Source organism: Bison bison, unplaced genomic scaffold (assembly GCF_000754665.1).
Source record: "Bison bison bison isolate TAMUID 2011002044 unplaced genomic scaffold, Bison_UMD1.0 scf7180017864259, whole genome shotgun sequence".
In the NCBI taxonomy this organism is placed as follows: Eukaryota; Metazoa; Chordata; class Mammalia; order Artiodactyla; family Bovidae; genus Bison; species Bison bison.
The window spans coordinates 4439530-4458759 of NW_011494831.1; the positions used below are offsets into that span (position 1 = coordinate 4439530).

Consider the following 19230-nt stretch of genomic DNA (forward strand, 5'->3'; position numbering starts at 1 on the left):
ATCTTCAGAATTTAACAGTGTTCTTGTGACCCTACCACCAATTGCTATTTTCCAGTGGGAGCTGCTGGCTACATATGGCATGGTTTCCAGATAGTATCAGTTTACTTCTCTATGCAGCCTCTTGCTATAACTGTCAACTACTTTATAGTTGAAGAATTTTCTTATGTAGGCCAGAGCCAGTCACTTAACCTCTCTGAAGCTCAGTTTTTTCCATTAATGAAAACTATCTCAGAGGTTGTTGTGTAAGTTATAAGAAAAAAATCTTATAAAAATGCCTACAATAATAAGCACCAAATTAATCCTCTTTTATTATTTACCATTATTTCATTGCTATTTTTCAATTTTTATTGATTTACTTTTTTGACTGTGCTGAGTCTTAATTGCTGCTCAGGCTTTTCTCTAGTTGCGGCAAGCAGGAGCTACTCTCTAGGTGCAGTGTGCAGGCTTCTCGCTGAAGTTGCTTCTCTTGTTGTGGAACATGGGCTCTAGGACACGTAAGCTCAGTAGCTGTGGCTCCCAGGCTCTAGAGTATCGGCTCAGTAGTTGTGGTGCACAGGCTTAGTTGCTCCGCAGCATGTGGGATCTTTCCAGACCAGAGATCAAACCTGTGTCTCCTGCATCGGCAGGCAGAGTCTTTACCTCTGAGCCACCAGGGAAGCCCCTGTTTCATTGCTATTTTAATCAAAGAAATTGTTTCACTCTTTTAATAGGGAAATTTAGAGCAGTTTCATTATATCATGAAAATTATTTGGAAGATTTTTTAAATATTTTCCATTTCATGTTCCCACCTATTATTTACTCTTTGCACATGAAATAGCTTATTGGGGATGTCTGCACCATGCCATAATTCAGTCGTCTACTTGAAATTTTTCTTCTTTGACATCACAGCAAATGGCCACTACAGAAGGACTGATCCAGCGATCTAAAGGAAAGGAGAGACCCTTTGTTCTTACACGTTCATTCTTTGCTGGATCACAAAAATATGGTAAGGACTGGCTCAATATGATCATACTAAAAAACACAAGCCAGCAGCCTGTCCCTTTGACCATATATGGTATATGGTGCAACTCTGTTGATACTTTCCTTTTCAGTAGATCAGCCCTTAGATTGTAGAGAGTGATGCACCCTGAAATATTTATTTTGTCCTGAGACAGAGTAAACCAATTTTAATAAAGTTTAGTTACTTGTTTCCCATGGAAGAACTTCCCTTGTGGCTCAGCTGGTAAAGAATCCGCCTGCAATCAGGGAGACCTGGGTTTGATCCCTGGGTTGGGAAGATCCTCTGGAGAAGAGAAAGACTACCCACTCCAGTATTCTGGCCTGGAGAATTCCATGGACTGTATAGTCCATGGGGTCACAAAGAGTCAAACACGACTGAGCAACTTTCACTTTCACTTTCCATGGAAGAATTGGCCACTTAGTTGGGAGAATGTCTTTAGAGAATCTATTTTCTGGGATGGCCATTTTTGACCCTGTCTCTTTGATTTATCAAGACCAGAGAAAATATACTTCTAACATTCCTTCAACCACCTGTTCCACTAAGCAATGTGGTTTAAAATAGACCTAGCTTTTTTGCTTGTGGTCAGTGTCATCTATAGCTGGATCCAGTTTACTAGCTAATGCAGATCTAGTTCAACCTAACCACCCCATGGCAGGAAGGCTATTTTAAGTCCCCTGGCCTTGCATAAATAACCTGAAGCTTAGGTCCTAGTTTGAGGGATCCAGCCTTTATTTTACCAGAGACATTATTAGGCCTCCTACTCCACCCCTGAAAACCAGCCCCAATGGTACTCTGTAAAAGGCCAAAATATTATCACCAGGCAAAGATATACAGAGATGCTCAACACAGCATTATTCCTGAAAATAAAAAGAAATAAAGAAAATCCAGATATCTAACAGTAAGGGAATAGTTATTAGGTTATGGTGTATTCATATGATAGACTATCATAAGGATATTTAATATATGCCTAATTGCAGGGTAGATGAGGGGGGAAAAAGCAGGATACCTAAATGTTTATATATTATCCTGATTTTGTTTAAAATATATATATATATATATATATATATAGAGAGAGAGAGAGAGAGAGAGGTATATGTAGGTAGTAATCTAAATGGGGCTTCCTAGATGGCACTAGTGGTAAAGAACCCACCTCTTAGTTCAGGAGACCTAGGAGACTTGGGTTCGATCCCTGAGTTGGGAAGATGGCCTGGAGGAGGGCATGGCAACACACTCCAGTATTCTTGCCTGTAGAATCCCATGGACAGAAAAGCCTGGCCAGCTCAAGTCCATGGGGTCTCAAAGAGTCAGACACGAAAGAGGCGGTTTAGCAAGCACACATGCAGTAATCTAAATGAATATAGTACCATGGTGATTATGAGTTATTTTAATTTTCTTCTTTTTTATCTGTTTTCCAAATTCTCTATAAGTATCCTTTTTAATCACTAAAACAAGTAAGGTCTTTGAATGAAAACATTTATAAGGAGAAGTTTAAAAAAGATATAACCGGAGGTAGTAGAGGGGTAGGCTGGGGGTTTTGGGTTAGCAGATGCAAACTATTACATATAGAGTGGATAAACAACATGATCCTGCTGTGTAGCACAGGGAACTATATTCATATCCTGAGATAAACCATAATGGAAAAGAATATGAAAAATGTATATATGTATAACTGGATCACTGCTGTGTAGCAGAAATTAGCACAAAATTGTAAATCAGCTATATTTTAAAAAATAACAGAAGATATGCATATAAGTAATTTTTTATCTCTTAAATATATTGGCCCATTGGCTAGTCTTCAATACTCTGTGTGAAGCTATTGACTTACCCCCAAAGTGTATTAAGTGAGGTATTACAAAGAATACTGTCGTATCAAGTCCTGTGCTGAGACCAACAGCCAGAGAGAATTTCCCAACTAAACAGCCATTTGAGACCTGAAAACATCTGCATATTTACATGAACTTTGTTACTTTATAAGAATGTTGTGAGTTTCAAAGTCGTTATGTAGATATATGCATACCTCATTTGAAGTCCAGGAGGAATTATGAAGGTACTGTTTTAAAAGAAAAATCCCTTGAAAATATTTTCCTTTGAGGGCCATAGGACAGCCTAAAATTTCTACAAAATATTAAAACAAAAATAGCCACCAAAAGTATTTTAGTAAAAGAGAGGCAAAATGTTTCAGGAGTAATATAGACTTAATAAAATAAGGTTATTTTCTTTTATGACTCTCTTTAGTGTTATATATCTTTACAAGTTCTTACCAACTATTCAGTGCTCAAGAGCACTGGCTTTAGAGTCAGACTGTCTGAGCTCAAATCCTACCATATCCACTTTTGCCATATTTCCATCTGCTGTAAAATAAAGTTAGTGTTTACCTGATAGAGTTGTTGTGATGATTAAATGGAACAATACAAGCAAAGTAGCATACCTCCTGGCTCAGTGAGGGTTCTATAAATGTTAACTATTGTTATTGCTACTTTATTTTGTCTCCCTCATGTGGTCTTAAAACCTCTTACGGAGGATTTTGCAGAAAGTAGGCTAGCACATAGGCATATAGATCAATGAAACAGAATAGAGAATCCAGAAAAAGTCCGACAGATATATGATCAAATATTTAGCAGCAAAGTTGCCAAGGCAATTCAGTGGAGAAAGGAGTTTTTTCAATAAATAGTATTGAAACATGGGGTATCCTTATGGGGCAGGGTGGGGCGGGGAAAAATCTTAACCCTTACCTCACACCATACACACAAAATAACTCAGAATGGAATATACTTACATTATAAAAGTTAAAACAAACAAAAGGCTTCTAGACAAAAAATGTAGAAAACCTTCGTGACTTTGAGATGGCAAAATTTCTTATAACACAAAAAGCACAAAACATAAAAAATGATAAATTGGACTTCACCAAAAATTTTAAAAGATATTGTTAAGAAAATGAAAGTCTCTCAGTCATATCCAATTCTTTGTGACCCCATGGACTATACAGTCCATGGAATTCTCCAGGCCAGAATACTGGAGTGGGTAGCCTTTCCCTTCTCCAGGGGAACTTTCCAATCCAGGAATTAAATCCAGGTCTCTTGCATTGCAGGCAGATTCTTTACCAGCTGAGCTACCAGGGAAGCCCATTGTTACGAAAATGAAAGTCAAGTCACAGACTGAGAAAAGACATTTACAATATACATATATATTTATCAAAGAACTTGTATCCAGACTATATAAAGAACTTTCACAATTAACTAATTAAAAGAAAGAAATGTTTTCCTTTATATTAGTTTGTCTATTACAAATATGGAATCTAAATATGAAATTGAGTACACATGGGCTGATTTCTTTTTTTTTTCTTTTAATACCTTCTTACTGATGACCAAAGGTGCTGTGTGGACAGGTGATAACACGGCAGAGTGGAGTCACCTGAAAATTTCTATCCCTATGTTACTTACCCTCAGCGTGACTGGGATCTCTTTTTGTGGAGGTAAGATGATAGCCTCAGGTCTGAAGTGAGAGAAGAATCAGTCAGGGCAGGGGGATGTTTTCATTAAAGCTGGTCAGAAATCCCTTCTTGTGAGTTGTTTTCAACAGAATAAACGTGGGAAAGAGAAAATGAGGAGAATGGAGAACAGACTAGAGAGGAGAATGAAGGAGATGTTTCAGCACTGTGAGCGTCTCATCTGAACTGAGGACATGAAGTAAAGTTATCGGAAAGCGAGCCACAGTGTTCTTTTCCTCATTGTCTTACTGCTCTGTTCCTTAGACACTCTTGATAACTGAGTTTCTCTTCTTGAAATACTCCTGTTCTATCTGAAAGTGAGAAAAATGGAGAGAACGACAAAGAATTTAACAAATCAGAAATCAGCTATACAGAAATCCTGTGGCATTTTATATATACACACACACACTTGGAAAAGATAAAATTTAGTTAAAATAAGATTCTCTGATGGGTTGCTTTCTCCTAATCCTAGTAATTCTCTGCAGATGAGAAATCTCAGTATAGAGATGCTCAACCTGGCTACAGGTCCAGCTGCTCCTTGTTTTCTGTGGGACTGGAAGCACTTAATATCACATTTTGATAGATGTGTTTTTTAATAGCACTAATTCACATTCGACACAAAGAATTTATATCCTGCTTAAGGGCTAAGCCTGAAATTTTCTCCCTAAATTTCTAATTCTGATTATGTCTCTCTCTTTAGTTCTTTCTATAGTTTTTATCTTGCTTTCAAACAAAATCAACTGCCAACCACCACCTCCTCCTGCCATCACTAAATACAGGCTTATTGAGTCAGGCAGATATTATGCAGTTTCTGAGTTACCAAGGTCCAGGACAAACAGAAATGTTGATCTTGCAATAAAGCCTTTTGACAGGAGAAGAACATATTCGAAGAGCATATTGTCAGATCCCCAAACAGCCTGAGGTTTGTAGTGTGTGCTTCCTAATCTGAGGCCACAGTTTGATGCTGTCGTTTTGAGTGCACATACATACCTTTGCCCTTTTGGTCTGCAAGGCCTTATCTTACCTGTGGGCATCATCTGTGACGCCCGGGTATCTCACTCAGCCTTTCTTTACTGACTAATCAGCGGATGTAGGTGGCTTCATCGGGGATCCAGAGGCAGAGCTGCTAGTGCGGTGGTACCAGGCAGGAGCCTACCAAGATCGGATTCCGTGGCCATGCCACCATGAACACCAAGCGACGGGAGCCCTGGCTCTTTGGGGAGGAGCACACCCGGCTCATCCGAGAAGCCATCAGAGAGCGCTACACCCTCCTGCCCTACTGGTATTCTCTGTTCTACTCTGCACACGTGGCTTCTCAACCTGTCATGAGGTAAACAGGCTTCACCACCACCCCAGTAACCAGTCTCTACCAGAAGACCCCCTCAGCCACTGGCAATGGAGTTATTACAGTGATTGCAAAAGAAAAGCCAGGTGTTTAACCAAGTGTCAGTCAGGTTATTGAGCACCAACTGTGAGCAGGGTCAGGCAGTAGAGGTCACAGAAGATAAAAACTAGATCTCCTGCTATTTGGTGATTGAAGCATTAATATTTGGTTAGTGTTAGTCGCTCAGTCGTGTCCAACTCTTTGTAACCTTTGAATAGTAGCTTCTGTCCATGGAATTTTCCAGGCAAGAATACTGGAGTGGGGTAGCCATTCCATTCGCCAGGGGATCTTCCCGACCCAGGGATTGAACCTGGGTCTCCTGCACTCCAGGCAGATTCTTTACCATCCAAGCCACCAGGGGAACCCATAATATTTAGTAGGAGATAGAAATAGAAGGGGAGAAGGCAATGGCACCCCACTCCAGTGCTCTTGCCTGGAAAATCCCAAGGATGGAGGAGCCTGGTGGGCTGCAGTCCATGGGGTCGCTAGGAGTCGGACACGACTGGGCGACTTCACTTTCACTTTTCACTTTCACGCACTGGAGAAGGAAATGGCAACCCACTCCAGTGTTCTTGCCTGGAGAATCCCAGGGACGTGGGAGCCTGGTGGGCTGCAGTCTATGGGGTCGCACAGAGTCAAACACGACTGAAGCGACTTAGCAGCAGCAGCAGCAGAAATAGAAGGAAGAAAGAAAGAAGGAAGGAAGAGAAAGAAAAGATAAAGTGACTTTGTACTTCAGTTCATCTAGTTTTTAACCTCTGTAGGGAAACAAAACATGCCACCCCAAACTGTGTCTTTTCGGCTTGAGGATTCTTAGGAGCTGATTGTTTTTAAACATACAAAAGGCTCAGGAAGTCTTTCTTTTTAACCTCCTCCTTAAATGCCTATAAGAATTTAGATAAAGAGCTTGGTCCAGGAAGTACATTATCACCAGAGATACCTATAAGGAATATGAGCTAAGCATAGTAAGAGGACGCTGGGAACTAAAGTCTTCTCTGTGTCCCATTGTCTTTGCATGGCCCCACAAATGTTTATCAAACATTTCTTTTTCCATCTCCAAGTGAATATCTTGCCTCACTTTTGGTTTTTTATCTTTTTTTTTTTTGGCTGCACCATGAGGCATATGGGATCTTAGTTCCCAGACCAGGGACAGAACCCGTGCCCCCTGCAGGGGAAGCACAGAGTCTTAACCACTGGACTGCCAGGGGAAGTTTCCTTCCTCCCCTTTGAAGTCCCAAACCTCACTCACTTCTCCTTCTCTCAGGTGTTATATCAGCCTCAATTGCCTATCTTGTCTTTAGGCAGTATATTTTTATGGAGCTCCTGTTTATACATCATTAAATTTGATTTTCTCCTGTTAAACTCTGTCTTGTCAACTTAATTCTTAGACCAGTCAGAAAAACCTAGAAGGATAGAGGAAAGTAGCTTTTTCATCCCCCACACCCACAAGCCTTCTCTCATGAAGAACAACTTATTCTGCCAGTCTTAGCTCTCTCTTACCCTTAGGGCTTTTCCTGGTGTATAAATTATATTCTGATTCTATTTTGAAGGCAAGATGTGAATGCCATCTTTCCGGGTTAGAGACCAGTACACACAGAGACACACGTAGTACATCAAGACCTATAGATCAGCAGTTCCTCAGCCTGACTCAGATCAGAATCACCTGGGGAGCTTTTTTAAAAATACAGATTCCCAGGCTAGACCTCCAAACCTATTATGAGTCCCTTGGTTAAGTTCCAGAGATCTATGTTTGTTGGAAGTTTTCCTGGTGATTTTAGACACCAGCCAAGTTTAGATGCTTCATTACTATTTAATAACAAAGAAGTAGATTATTACAAAGGCTAGTGAATAAAATGAAAATGTTTCTCTTATTAAAAAGTATCTTTCCCTCATGAAATTGAAAGCAACGTTAGAACCATGAAGTTAATATCCAGAGATATTGAAAGTTTTGTGATTTTAATAAGCCCAAATGCCTCCTACTTAGCTGTGTACAACAGTAACAATAAAACAAAACCCAAACACCACACAAGTTTCTGAAACCTCCAAAAATGTTGCCAACTTGAAAATAAGAAAAACCAATTCTTTTCACTTACATAATGATTAAGGATGCATGAAAAGCAGTAACAATTAAAAAATGGCACAGATTCTACATTATAAAATTCAGTTTTACCAACATTTAAGTTTGGTAGAGACCAACACAATACAGAAAGTGAAGAAGAACTAAAGAGCCTCTTGATGAAAGTGAAAGAGGAGAGTGAAAAAGTTGGCTTAAAGCTCAACATTCAGAAAACTAAGATCATGGTGTCTGGTCCCATCACTTCATGGCAAATAGATGGGGAAACAGTGGAAACAGTGGCTGACTTTATTTTTTGAGGCTCCAAAGTCACTGCAGATGGTGGCTGCAGCCATGAAATTAAAAGACGCTTACTCCTTGGAAGGAAAGTTATGACCAACCTAGATAGCATATTCAAAAGCAGAGACATTACTTTGCCAACAAAGGTCCATCTAGTCAAGGCTATGGTTTTTCCAGTAGTCATGTATGGATGTGAGAATTGGACTGTAAAGAAAGCTGAGCACCGAAGAACTGATGCTTTTAAACTGTGGTGTTGGAGAAGACTCTTGAGAGTCCCTTGGACTGCAGGGACATCCACCCAGTCCATTCTAAAGGAGATCAGTCCTGGGTGTTCATTGGAAGGACTGATATTGATGTTGAAACTCCAATACTTTGGCCACCTGATGCGAAGAGCTGACTCATTGGAAAAGACCTTGATGCTGGGAAGGATTGAAGGCAGGAGGAGAAGGGGACGATAGATGATGTGATGATTGGATGGCATCGCCGACTCAATGGAGATGAGTTTGAGTAAACTCCAGGAGTTGGTGATGGACAGGGAGGCCTGGTGTGCTGTGGTCCATGGGGTCGTGAATACTCGGACACGACTGAGTGACTGAACTGAACTGAACACAATCCAGTTAAGCAGTTATCCTTCAATTAAAAATAAATTAATTAAAAAAACATTTAGTTTGTTTTACACCAAACATATTAGGCATTTGGACTTGGGCAAAGTTCTGATTATGCCTGTCAGAGTAATTTAGTGCTCAACAATGAGAACAAGAAGTTTTGGGTACTAGAATTCTCAAGCTTTAATTGGACCATTTAAGCTAACAGACAGCTCTTTCATACAAGAAAAGTATATAGTAATCATAACAAGGGGATCCCAGTTGGTGCTAATGATAAAGAACCCACCTGCCAGCGCAGGGGATGTAAGAGACTGGGTTCGATCCCTGGGTCTAGAAGATCCGCTGAAGAAGGGAATGCAACCCATCCAGTATTCTTGCCTGAGAAATCCCGTGGACAGAGGAGCCCGATGGGCTATAGCCCATGGAGCTGCAAAGAGTTGAACAAGACTTAGCAACTAAAAAACAATAATCTTGACTCATATGAAAAGAGTCTTGACTTTTTCCAATTTCCTTTGAATAGTTATAAAACTGAAAATATGAATGATTGAATTATAAAAAAAAATCTAATGATGTTGAAGTAAGAAATTTCTTTTTTCTTTTCCCCAGGCCTCTGTGGGTAGAGTTCCCTAATGAATTAGAGACTTTTAGTGTGGAAGATGAATACATGCTGGGTGAGCATTTCTGGATTAATTTTACTTCTGAGAAATACTATAATTATGTTTTTATTATATTTTCTAGTATAGGAACACTAAAAAGTCCCTAGTCTCAAGAAAGCCAAAAAGAAAAGAAATTTCATCACCAAGATTTTTCGTGTATTGGTGGGATCCCAACTCTATTCTTTCGTCATGTAGTGCTTCTCATAGCATGTTAACGTCATATAAACCCATTGCGTTTGTGAATGCCGTTTGGAATTCTTGTTCAGGGACCACCTCTAAGCCTTAAGATACCACCACAGAGAAGGGAAGTCGAAAAAAGTAAACCAGACAGTTATCTTTGTAACGACCCAGAAGAGCTTATTTCATATGCAAAACAGGACTGGGGTTGTTTGTTTGTTTTTGGTTGGGTTAATCATATTTGGAACAGGAAAGTTTATCATTTGGGTAATGTGTTCAAGAGGCCAGGTTTGGCAGAGAGTTGCCCAAAAGGTGAATTCTGTTTCTAAAGAGTAGAACCCCCAAAATGTAAAAAACCTATCTCTTTAGGTCTCCACTCATCCTTGGGTCTCAAGTTAAAAAGCTACTACTTCCTTAGAGAAAATTTTCCTCATCAAAATTGCTTCCTAATATCTAATTCCACCTGCCTTAGTCAAAATCAGTCCCTCTTAATACATAATTTTCATTCCATTTTGTACTTTTACCAGTTTACTATTTGTCTTAGCTCTAATTAATTTGTAATTACTTGTTTAATATCTGGTTTTGACTGTAAACTTGATGAGGGCAGGGACCGTGTCTGTCTAATTTGAAGCTACATTCCTCGAGCCTAGCACAGTGCCTGGTCCTCAGCAGAATTCAATGAATATTTGTTGAATTAAATAGTGAATTTGTAATTGGATGAATTTTACATATGCTAGTGCCAAGATCAAAACAAAATTAATAATCCAGATTTCCTTTAAGGGAATTATAGTTTTCCTGATGATACCTGCCCAAGAAAGAGGGCCTGAATATCTGTGCAGACCACACCTCTGGGTCACAGTTGTAGACTCACTACATTTAAAGTCACATATAGCAAACAGTGAAGCACTTGGAGAAGTGAAATGGTGCTTTCATACCACAGCTGTGCACAAAGTGAGACTGTGCTGGCCTATGTCAGGGTCCCTGCTGTAATCCTAATACACCGTAAGTGCATTAATGATAGGCAATGATACAGTCACCTCTGATCACCTGTCCTCTTTCTAACTCACAATACATCTCCCTGAGGAATCATTGGCTCAACTCACCAGGATCTCTGCCTTTAAGAAGTTCAGTTGAGTGGTCTTTGAAACCACAAAAGCACTCAATTAAGAGAGCAGCATTGAAATGTATACATTACCATATGTAAAATTACATAGCCAGTAGAAATTTGCTGTATGACACAGGAAGCTCAAATCCGGTGCTCTGTGACAACCTAGAGGGGTGGGATGGGGTGGAAGGTAGGATGTGGGAGACAGGTTCAGAAAGGAAGGGACATATGTATACCTAAGGCTCATGCATGTTGATATGTGGCAGAGACCAACATAATAACATAAAGCAATTATCCTCCAATTACAAATAAATAAATTTAAATTAAAAAAAAAATTTAAGGAGAAGGGATGTTTTCAGACCTCTCATAATGATATTCAACTTTATTTCTTCTCCACTTTTCAGGAGGTGCTTTATTGGTTCATCCAGTCACAGAACCAAAAGCTACTGTTGTTGATGTGTTTCTGCCAGGGTCAAGTGAGGTAACAGTAAACAACAAACATCTGCATACCTTACGTGTGTATGTCTTCCTTTCGAACTTGGTGGCTTAAAACGACAAAACCTTATGCTCTCACAGTACTGGAGGCTTGAAGTCCAAAATCTTGGTGTGGGCAGAGTTGGTTCTTCCTGGAGGTTCTGAGGGAGAGGCTGTGCCATGCCACTCTCCACGCTCTCCGCTTCCGGGGGCTGCCTGCGCTCTTGGCATTTCTTGGCTTGTACCCACCTCGCTTCAGTCTATGCCTCCATTTTCACTGTGTGTGTCTGTGTCTCCTCTAACCATCTGTCTCTTACAAGACACTTGTGATGATATTTAGAGCCTATCTAAATAAATCCAGATAATCTCCTTACCTTAAGATCCTCAATTTAGTCAAATCTGTTCCCATAAAGATAAGGGATTAGGAAGCAAATACATCTTTTTGAAGGGCCACCATCCAGCCCACTACACCTGTCATCACTGATATGACAATAACCAGGCTTTTCTACAGAAAGCCCATGAATGATGTTCTTTCTGCTTGGTTTCTCTAGGAATTTGTAGTTCTGAAGGTGGGGGCTCTTTACAAAGGTTCCCCTGCAAAGCAGAAACCTGAGAAAAAGGTTAAATATTACAACAGCTAAATGAAATGGCTTGCCAAGCATTTCTGCTAAGAGTTTCTTAAATTAATTCTAAGTGCAGGCTCCCATTAAGAGGAGCTAGCTCCCTGTCTGACTTTGCCACAGTTTCTATTAATGACCTATTATCATTTCAATCACACTGTTATGACTATGTAGCCTATGCTTTCAACACTCCTGTTTCCAGGAGTGTTCTGTGATTGTTTCTCTTGCTACATCTTCCTGGGTAGCCTGGGTAGGAGAGCCGCTGCTTCTTGCTGATTAGCTAGTAAAGTACCACAACGGGCAGAGAGCTATCTCACAGCCTGGCTGTCACCTTCCCGTGTTCTATACAGCACATCCCTCTCCTGCAAGTCTCTTTCTTGGGGAGGCCTTCTCTGACACCCTCTTTAAGATTACAGACCACTCCCACTGCCCCTGGTACTATCCAGTTCTCCTGCATCCTTTATTTGTCTCTGTAGAACATGCCATTTTAAACATCCTAAAATTTACTTTTATGTTTTGTTTATTATTTATCTCTCCCATTAAAATGTTAGCTTTTTGAAGGCCATGATTTTTATCTGTTAATGGTCTCGCATTAATGGCCTGTTAATGTATCCCTCACATCTAGACAGGCATGTGGCACATAGTAGGCCATCTGTAAGTACTTGCTGGGTGAGGAGCTCAGTAACTAAGCTCTGGGTCTCATCTACATGGTGTTTTGTACCAGTTGTACCCTTCTTAGGCTGGGAATCTTTGATTATGTTACCACACACCCTATGCCTCTCATTTCAGTCAGACTGGAAATGGTTGATGGGTAATGCCCAAATCTTGTTTGAATCCTTTTTTTTTTTTTTTTAACCTTTCACTCCCACCAACTTTTTATCTTGAGCTACTAGAATTCACCAAAGGAAGACATTACAAGGAAAGATAGCTAAGGGATTATCCCTTGTAAACATAGACACAGAAATCCTTGACAATACATTAGGCAACTGAATCCAGCCAAAGATAATACTTCATGACAAGGTAGGACTGATGCAGTTGAATTGAGAGTTCACTGCAGCTGACAATTGTCAGGGCACAGCCCTCTCCCAGTGATGGCAGGACAGTGACAGATTCAACATCCCAGCTTTATACAGCCTCTGATAATCCCAGGAGGTGAACTGTGGCTGCCAGAAATTACACTGGACTAGAAGAGAGAAAAAGGTTTTCTTTTCATCCTTAAGATAGTATCTTAAGGATTTATCCCATCAAATTACTTTGGCAGGAGCTTTTTGGCACTTTAGCAAGTAAACCCCCTCGATGGGCATCTCAGATAAGAGTTTGAACCTCGTCCCTGAATTGTACTCTGTTTTTAAAAAATGACGCTGTATTAGTAATCCAAATTTCCATTTGTTTTTCTCTAAGGTCTGTTTCCCTGTCAGATACTTCCTTTTCTCCTGCCTCATTTGTAATTTATTTGCTTGCTGTGTGCTTTTCTGTTTTGTTGTTTTCTCTCTTCCATCATCTTTTTCACTATAAGATCATTACATTTTTATAAGCCAGTTGAACTATAAAATCCATGAGGGCAGGTTCTAGGTCTTTCTGTTCACTTGTGTGTACCCAGCAATGCTGGGCACATGGTAAGTTGTTCAGTAAATAACTTTTGGATGGATGGATGGAAAAATGAATGGCCTTTTAACTCAGCTTAATCCATCTCAGTACTAGGTTAGTTAGTCCTTTGGGATTTTCTTAAAAGCATATGTTCTCTCGAACTTCTATTCAAGATTTTTTAAATTATACTTAAATTTTTTTTAATTATACTTATTTTAGCTTTCTGGTTATTTGAAATCCAACTAAATGGATGTTTTATTACATGATGAAATCATGAGAAAAACGTGCTTATACACATTTTTTCACTAAGGTCTATTTCTTTTCAGATTTGGTATGACTCTAAGACATTTGCTCACTGGAAAGGAGCATGTACAGTAAAGATCCCAGTAACCTTGGACGCTGTAAGCTATTTTCAGACTGTTATTTTTACCTATTGTGCTGATTAGTTTACTCAGGCTGCCATGACAAAATACCATAGACTGACTGGCTTCAACAATAGAAAGTTAATTTCTCACAGTCTGGAGGCTGGAAGCCCCAGATCAAGGGGCCAACCAGTTCGGGTCCTGGGGAGGATTTCTTCCTGGCATGGAGACAGACACTTTCTTGATGCATCCTCTTATGGTAGAGGGAGTGTGTGCTCGTCTTGTCTCTTATGACACTACTCGTTTGGATCAGGGCCCCACTCCTATGACTTCATTTAATCTTAATTACCTCTGTAAAGGTCTCCAAATACAGTCACACAGGGGCTTGGGGCTTCACTCTGTGAATTTTGTGGGGACACATTCAGTTCATAACATGTGCCTTCATAGCAAGAGCCAAGGACGTCAGTGTATAGTAACATATACACATGGAGACTGAATGTAGATTAGTAGAGGGGTTCCCTGGTGGTTCAGACGGTGAAGAATCCGCCTGCAATTTGGGAGACCTGGGTCAATTCCTGGGTTGGGAAGATTCCCTGGATTGGGAAGATCCCCTGGAGGAGGGCATGGCAACCCACTCTAGTGTTCTTGCCTGGAGAATCCCCAAGGACAGAGGAGCCTGGAGGGCTACAGTCCATATGGTCACAAAAAGTTGGGCCCAACTGAGCAACTAAGCACAGCATACAGCACAGAACTGAAGGCAGGGAGAGGTTTGGGGAGCAATGGTGAGTGACCATTAAAGGGTACAGGGTTTCTTTTGGGGGGTGATTTTTAATTGATTATGCTGATGGTTGCATGACTCTGAATATACTAAAAACCATTCAATTGTACACTGTAAATGGATGAATTGTATGACATGTGAATTTTTATCAATAAAACTGCCAAAATGGGAAGGGAAAAAAAGAGTATAAAAATAACATGCACTCTGAGTTCACAGTTTGGAACACTGAAGACACAGTTCTTCCACATTTATTTACCTTTGTGTGTCTAAGAAAAAGAATCACACTGACAACAGGGAGTAAACACGGTGATAGCACACATACCATACAGAATGGCCTCTACAGCACCAAGTCAGGACACATGAGTTTCTAGTTGGACCTCTAGGCCCAAGGGGAGGCTATGAGTTATGATGTTAGACCCAGAGCGGCCCATGCAGGCTGCATTTCCTTTTTTTTTAAATTAACTCATTTGTTATTTATTTGGGTGTATCAGGTCTTGGCTGCAGCATGCAGGGTCTTCACTGTGTCATGTGGGATCTTTAGTTGCGGTGCACTGACTATCTAGTTGTAGTGTGCAGACTTACTTGTCCTGCATGATGTGGGATCTTAGTTCCCCGACCAGGGATGGAACCTGGGTCCCCTGTATTGCAAGGTGGATTTTTAACCACTGGACCACCAGGGAAGTCCCCCAGGGTGCATTTCTGAAGGGAAGTTTGTTCCTGCAACTGAATCACAGCCACTACCAGAGACTTGAAGTAGTGTGAAAATTTTTAAATAGATGTATGTTATTTTTTTAAATTCTCAGCAGCAATATGAACTCCATTATAGAGAAAATAGGGCTTCCCTGGTAGCTCACATGGTATAGAATCCACCCAGGAGACCTGGATTCAATTCCTGGGTCAGGAAGGTCCCTTGGAGAAGGGAATGGCAACCCACTCCAGTATTCTTGCCTGGAAAATCCCATGAACAAAGCAGCTTGGCAGGCTATAGTCCATGGAGTCAAAAAGAGCCAGACATGACTGAGCGACTAACATGTTCACGTTCACATAGAGAAAATGATTTCAGATGCCAACTTTCAGATCTAGAATAGACCTTAACATTCATCTGCTTGAATTCCTCATGCTTACAGGTGAAGACAGGGAGGTTCAGAGAAGTTAAATTACTTGTCCAGGGTTTCAGCTAAATTGTGAACTGAGATAAGAACTGAGATAAGACCCCAGGTCAATTGGACTTCCACTCCAGGGCCTATCCGTATTAACTTACTGCATCATTCTTTGAAGGAAAATAAAAGAAGAAGAAATTGACTGATGCAGGTGGGGAAGTAAATGTGCTTTTACTTCTTGCTGCGAGTCAAGCAGACGGTGGACATCTTGCCTACTCCACCCTCACTGACAACTTTCTGTATACAGCAGTCCCCCTTATCCGAGGCTTCATGTTCCTCAGTTTCAGTTACCTTCAGTCAACTGCGGCCCCAAAGTATTAACTGTGGTCCAGAAATACTAAATGGAAAATTCCAGAAATAATTCATAAGTTTTAAACTGCATGCTACCCTGAGGAGCATGATGAAATCTTGTGCCATCCTGCTTCATCCTGCCCAGGACATGACTCATCCCTCGGTCCAGCAGATCCAAGCTGTGTATGCTACCCACCCATTAGTATAGGGGAAGGTATCATTATATAGGGTTCAGAACTCTCCTCAGTCTCAGGCATCCACTGGGGATCTGGGAACGTATCCCCCATGGAGGAAGGGGGTGCCTACTGTATTCTAGCTCTTCTCCCCACTGGCAGCTTACTCAAAGCAAAGTATAAGCCCTCATGTGATCCAGGGAGCTTCCTAAGAGAGGACTACACTGGGAGGCACGGAACCTACTGGATTGTCCTTGCCAGGAGTGCTATTCCAGAAGACCCATGCCTACAGCTCTGTCGTCAGAGTCACACCAAGTGCCCTTGGCAGGTTCTATAACAGAGATTTCACAGATTCACCCTCAGAATTGAGCCAGTCATCCTAGTGATGCAGGGAAGCAGGGACCAAGAAGTGTATAGGCTAAAGTAGGGACAACAGTTGTATATCCCAAACCAAGAAACCACCATCTTTTATGAACGTATACACATGTATATCTGGGCCTGCTTGCATAGACATAAAAATCCCCTCTTTAGCAGGGTCCTAAAAATAAACTTGTTTGTTATATTGACAGGAAAATTAAAAATACAAAGCAGGAAAGGCTACCTATAGGATAGTCAGAATAGATAATAAGTGGATGGAGGGTGAGAAGTTTTCCCTAATAATTTTTTAAATGAACCATTTTTAATATTTGAACTCTTTTCCTTTTAATGCCAGGGCCTGTGGTAAGCTACAAGCTGGGAGAAAAGAATACCCCCTTCCCCATGAGGGATATGTTCCAAGACCCCAAATGGATGCCTGAAGCCAAGGAGAGTACAGAACCCTATATAAAGATATTTTCCCCTATACTAATGAATTTGTGTTCACAAATTTATTTTGCTTTAGAGTCTGCATTATAAAGAATGTATAATGGGACTTTCCTGGCAGTCCAGTGGTTAAGAATCCACCTGCCAGTTCAGAAGACATGGGTTCCATCCCTGCTCTGGGAAGATTCCACATGTCACAGGGCGACTAAGCCTATGCACCACAGCTACTGAACCCATGCACTCTGGAGCCTGTGCTCCTCAACAAGAGAAGCCACCGCAATGAGAAGCGTGCGCACCACAGCTAGAGAGTGGCCTGTGTTCAGTGCAACTAGAGAGAGCCCAAGCGCAGCAACAAAGACCCAGCACAGCCAAAACTAACTAAATAACATTTTTGAAAAAAGAATGTATAATGAAATATTTTAAAAGCCTACTTTGAAATTGCCTTATATGAATCCTCCTCTGAGAGTATTCTCCTATTGTAGATACCAGTGTTTCAACGTGGTGGAAGTGTGGTACCAATAAAGACCACTATAGGAAGATCCACAGGCTTCATGACTGATTCCCCGTATGGACTCCGAGTCGCTCTAAGCACTAAGGTACTTGAAAAATATTACTTTTACACCTCTTGTTTGTTATGACTCTGTCTCTTTACAGTGGTAGCTTTGAGTGTATAAAAGTGGTGAAGCCCATCTATGGGATAGGTGGTTCTGATGTTTGTCTAGAAATCAAAAATTTGAATCATTTCTGCATCATTGTCCAACTTATCTAACTTTCCTGGAATTGTTCTTCAGGGAACTCTGAGAACTAGAAATGATAGAAATTTCCTCTAGGGTACTGTGACCCTTCATGCTCTGCAGCTTGGCATTGATCACCACTGGGCTGAAAGCTCATTGGGCCATAGCAGCCTGCCATGTGGATTAGCCCTGACTCTCAGTCTCCAGTAAAAGGGTCCTGTGTCTATGCAACATTCCAGGGATGCAGTCCCACACACAACAACTTTCATTCTCATTGGATGGCTCAAACAACTACAATCTCCTAGAGTAAGGTCTGGAAGGATCCAGAATTGATCTGTTCTTTTGAGGAGATCTTTTGAGCTGAATGAGGCCTATGGCAGATTCCTCTCCTAACCGTTTGCCAAAATACAGTGCCAGACACAAATCCTCACTCTTAAGCAAATGTTATAATTCACTTTCTTTTTCTTACATTTTTCTCTTCCATCCATTTCTTTTAAGCATGTATTCTTGGGTCAAACTATGGGCCTTGGGCCCATGGGAGGCCATGGAATAAATTGCAAGAGACTTGAGGTCCATAGCTCATGAAGCATTGTCAGTAACAGGGAACTGCCATATGGAGTGCTGTGACATTGTCGGACATGCAAAAGGGATCCTCCTACCAAAAGACAGTAGGAAGTAGGCACCATTCTCCAAATGGAGGTTCTTCTAAAGATAGCTAATCTCATCCATTATATTCTTTTTCCTTTTAACTTCAGTTTCACTGGGTGAACATTTCTTGACCTGTTGTCACATTTTAGGGCAGTATTTTTGAAATCACCTATGCCACTGACCATACTTCACAGTTTAAATCTCTTTCAACAAAGCCTAACTCTCTGTGCCTCCTCTTGTGTGACTTCCTTATTCATATTATTTCACAAATGGGTATTGAGTGTTTATATAGTTTATGATGACTTTGTACAGCTTTAATATTAAGCAGTTGTTCAACATAATTTTTCACAGATTTTGTAATCAGTTATTTCCTTTAGGGAGGGACAGTCTTTTCCAAGAAAACTATTACATGAGCATACTCTCTGTGATTCCACTCTCCAGGGTTCTGCCATGGGTGAATTCTATCTTGATGATGGGCATTCTTTCCAATACCTCCACCAGAAGCAATTCTTGCACAGGAAGTTTTCATTTTCCTCAGGTGTTTTGACCAACAGGTAATGGCAGCTAAAAGAGCCATGTGCTTTCATAAATAAATTATGCTATCCATTTGCTATCCTTAAATGCACAGCTAATGTTTTAAGGTACTATTTTTAAAAATTAATAATGAAGGCCATTTGTATTTTTCATCTTCTTTTCTTCGAGATTGATTAATGTATGATATAGAAATAAAATTTTAATATAAATATACAAGTATAGTATACAAATACAGTTGTAGTATATTTACAGTATACGGTGTGATGACTTGATAAATGTATACATTGTGGAAGTATTCCCC

At 40.5% G+C, this 19230-nt stretch overlaps 1 protein-coding gene across 1 annotated transcript in view; it reads left to right on the top strand.

Moving 5' to 3' along the window:
* GANC (glucosidase, alpha; neutral C) overlaps nucleotides 1-19230 on the top strand; it is a 63378-nt gene that overhangs the window by 40372 nt on the left and 3776 nt on the right. The window contains 9 exon segments of the mRNA XM_010848015.1: nucleotides 889-985; nucleotides 4371-4472; nucleotides 5573-5649; nucleotides 5651-5817; nucleotides 9436-9500; nucleotides 11172-11248; nucleotides 13775-13849; nucleotides 17496-17609; nucleotides 18837-18949. Coding sequence (XP_010846317.1) covers nucleotides 889-985; nucleotides 4371-4472; nucleotides 5573-5649; nucleotides 5651-5817; nucleotides 9436-9500; nucleotides 11172-11248; nucleotides 13775-13849; nucleotides 17496-17609; nucleotides 18837-18949 — 887 coding nt within the window.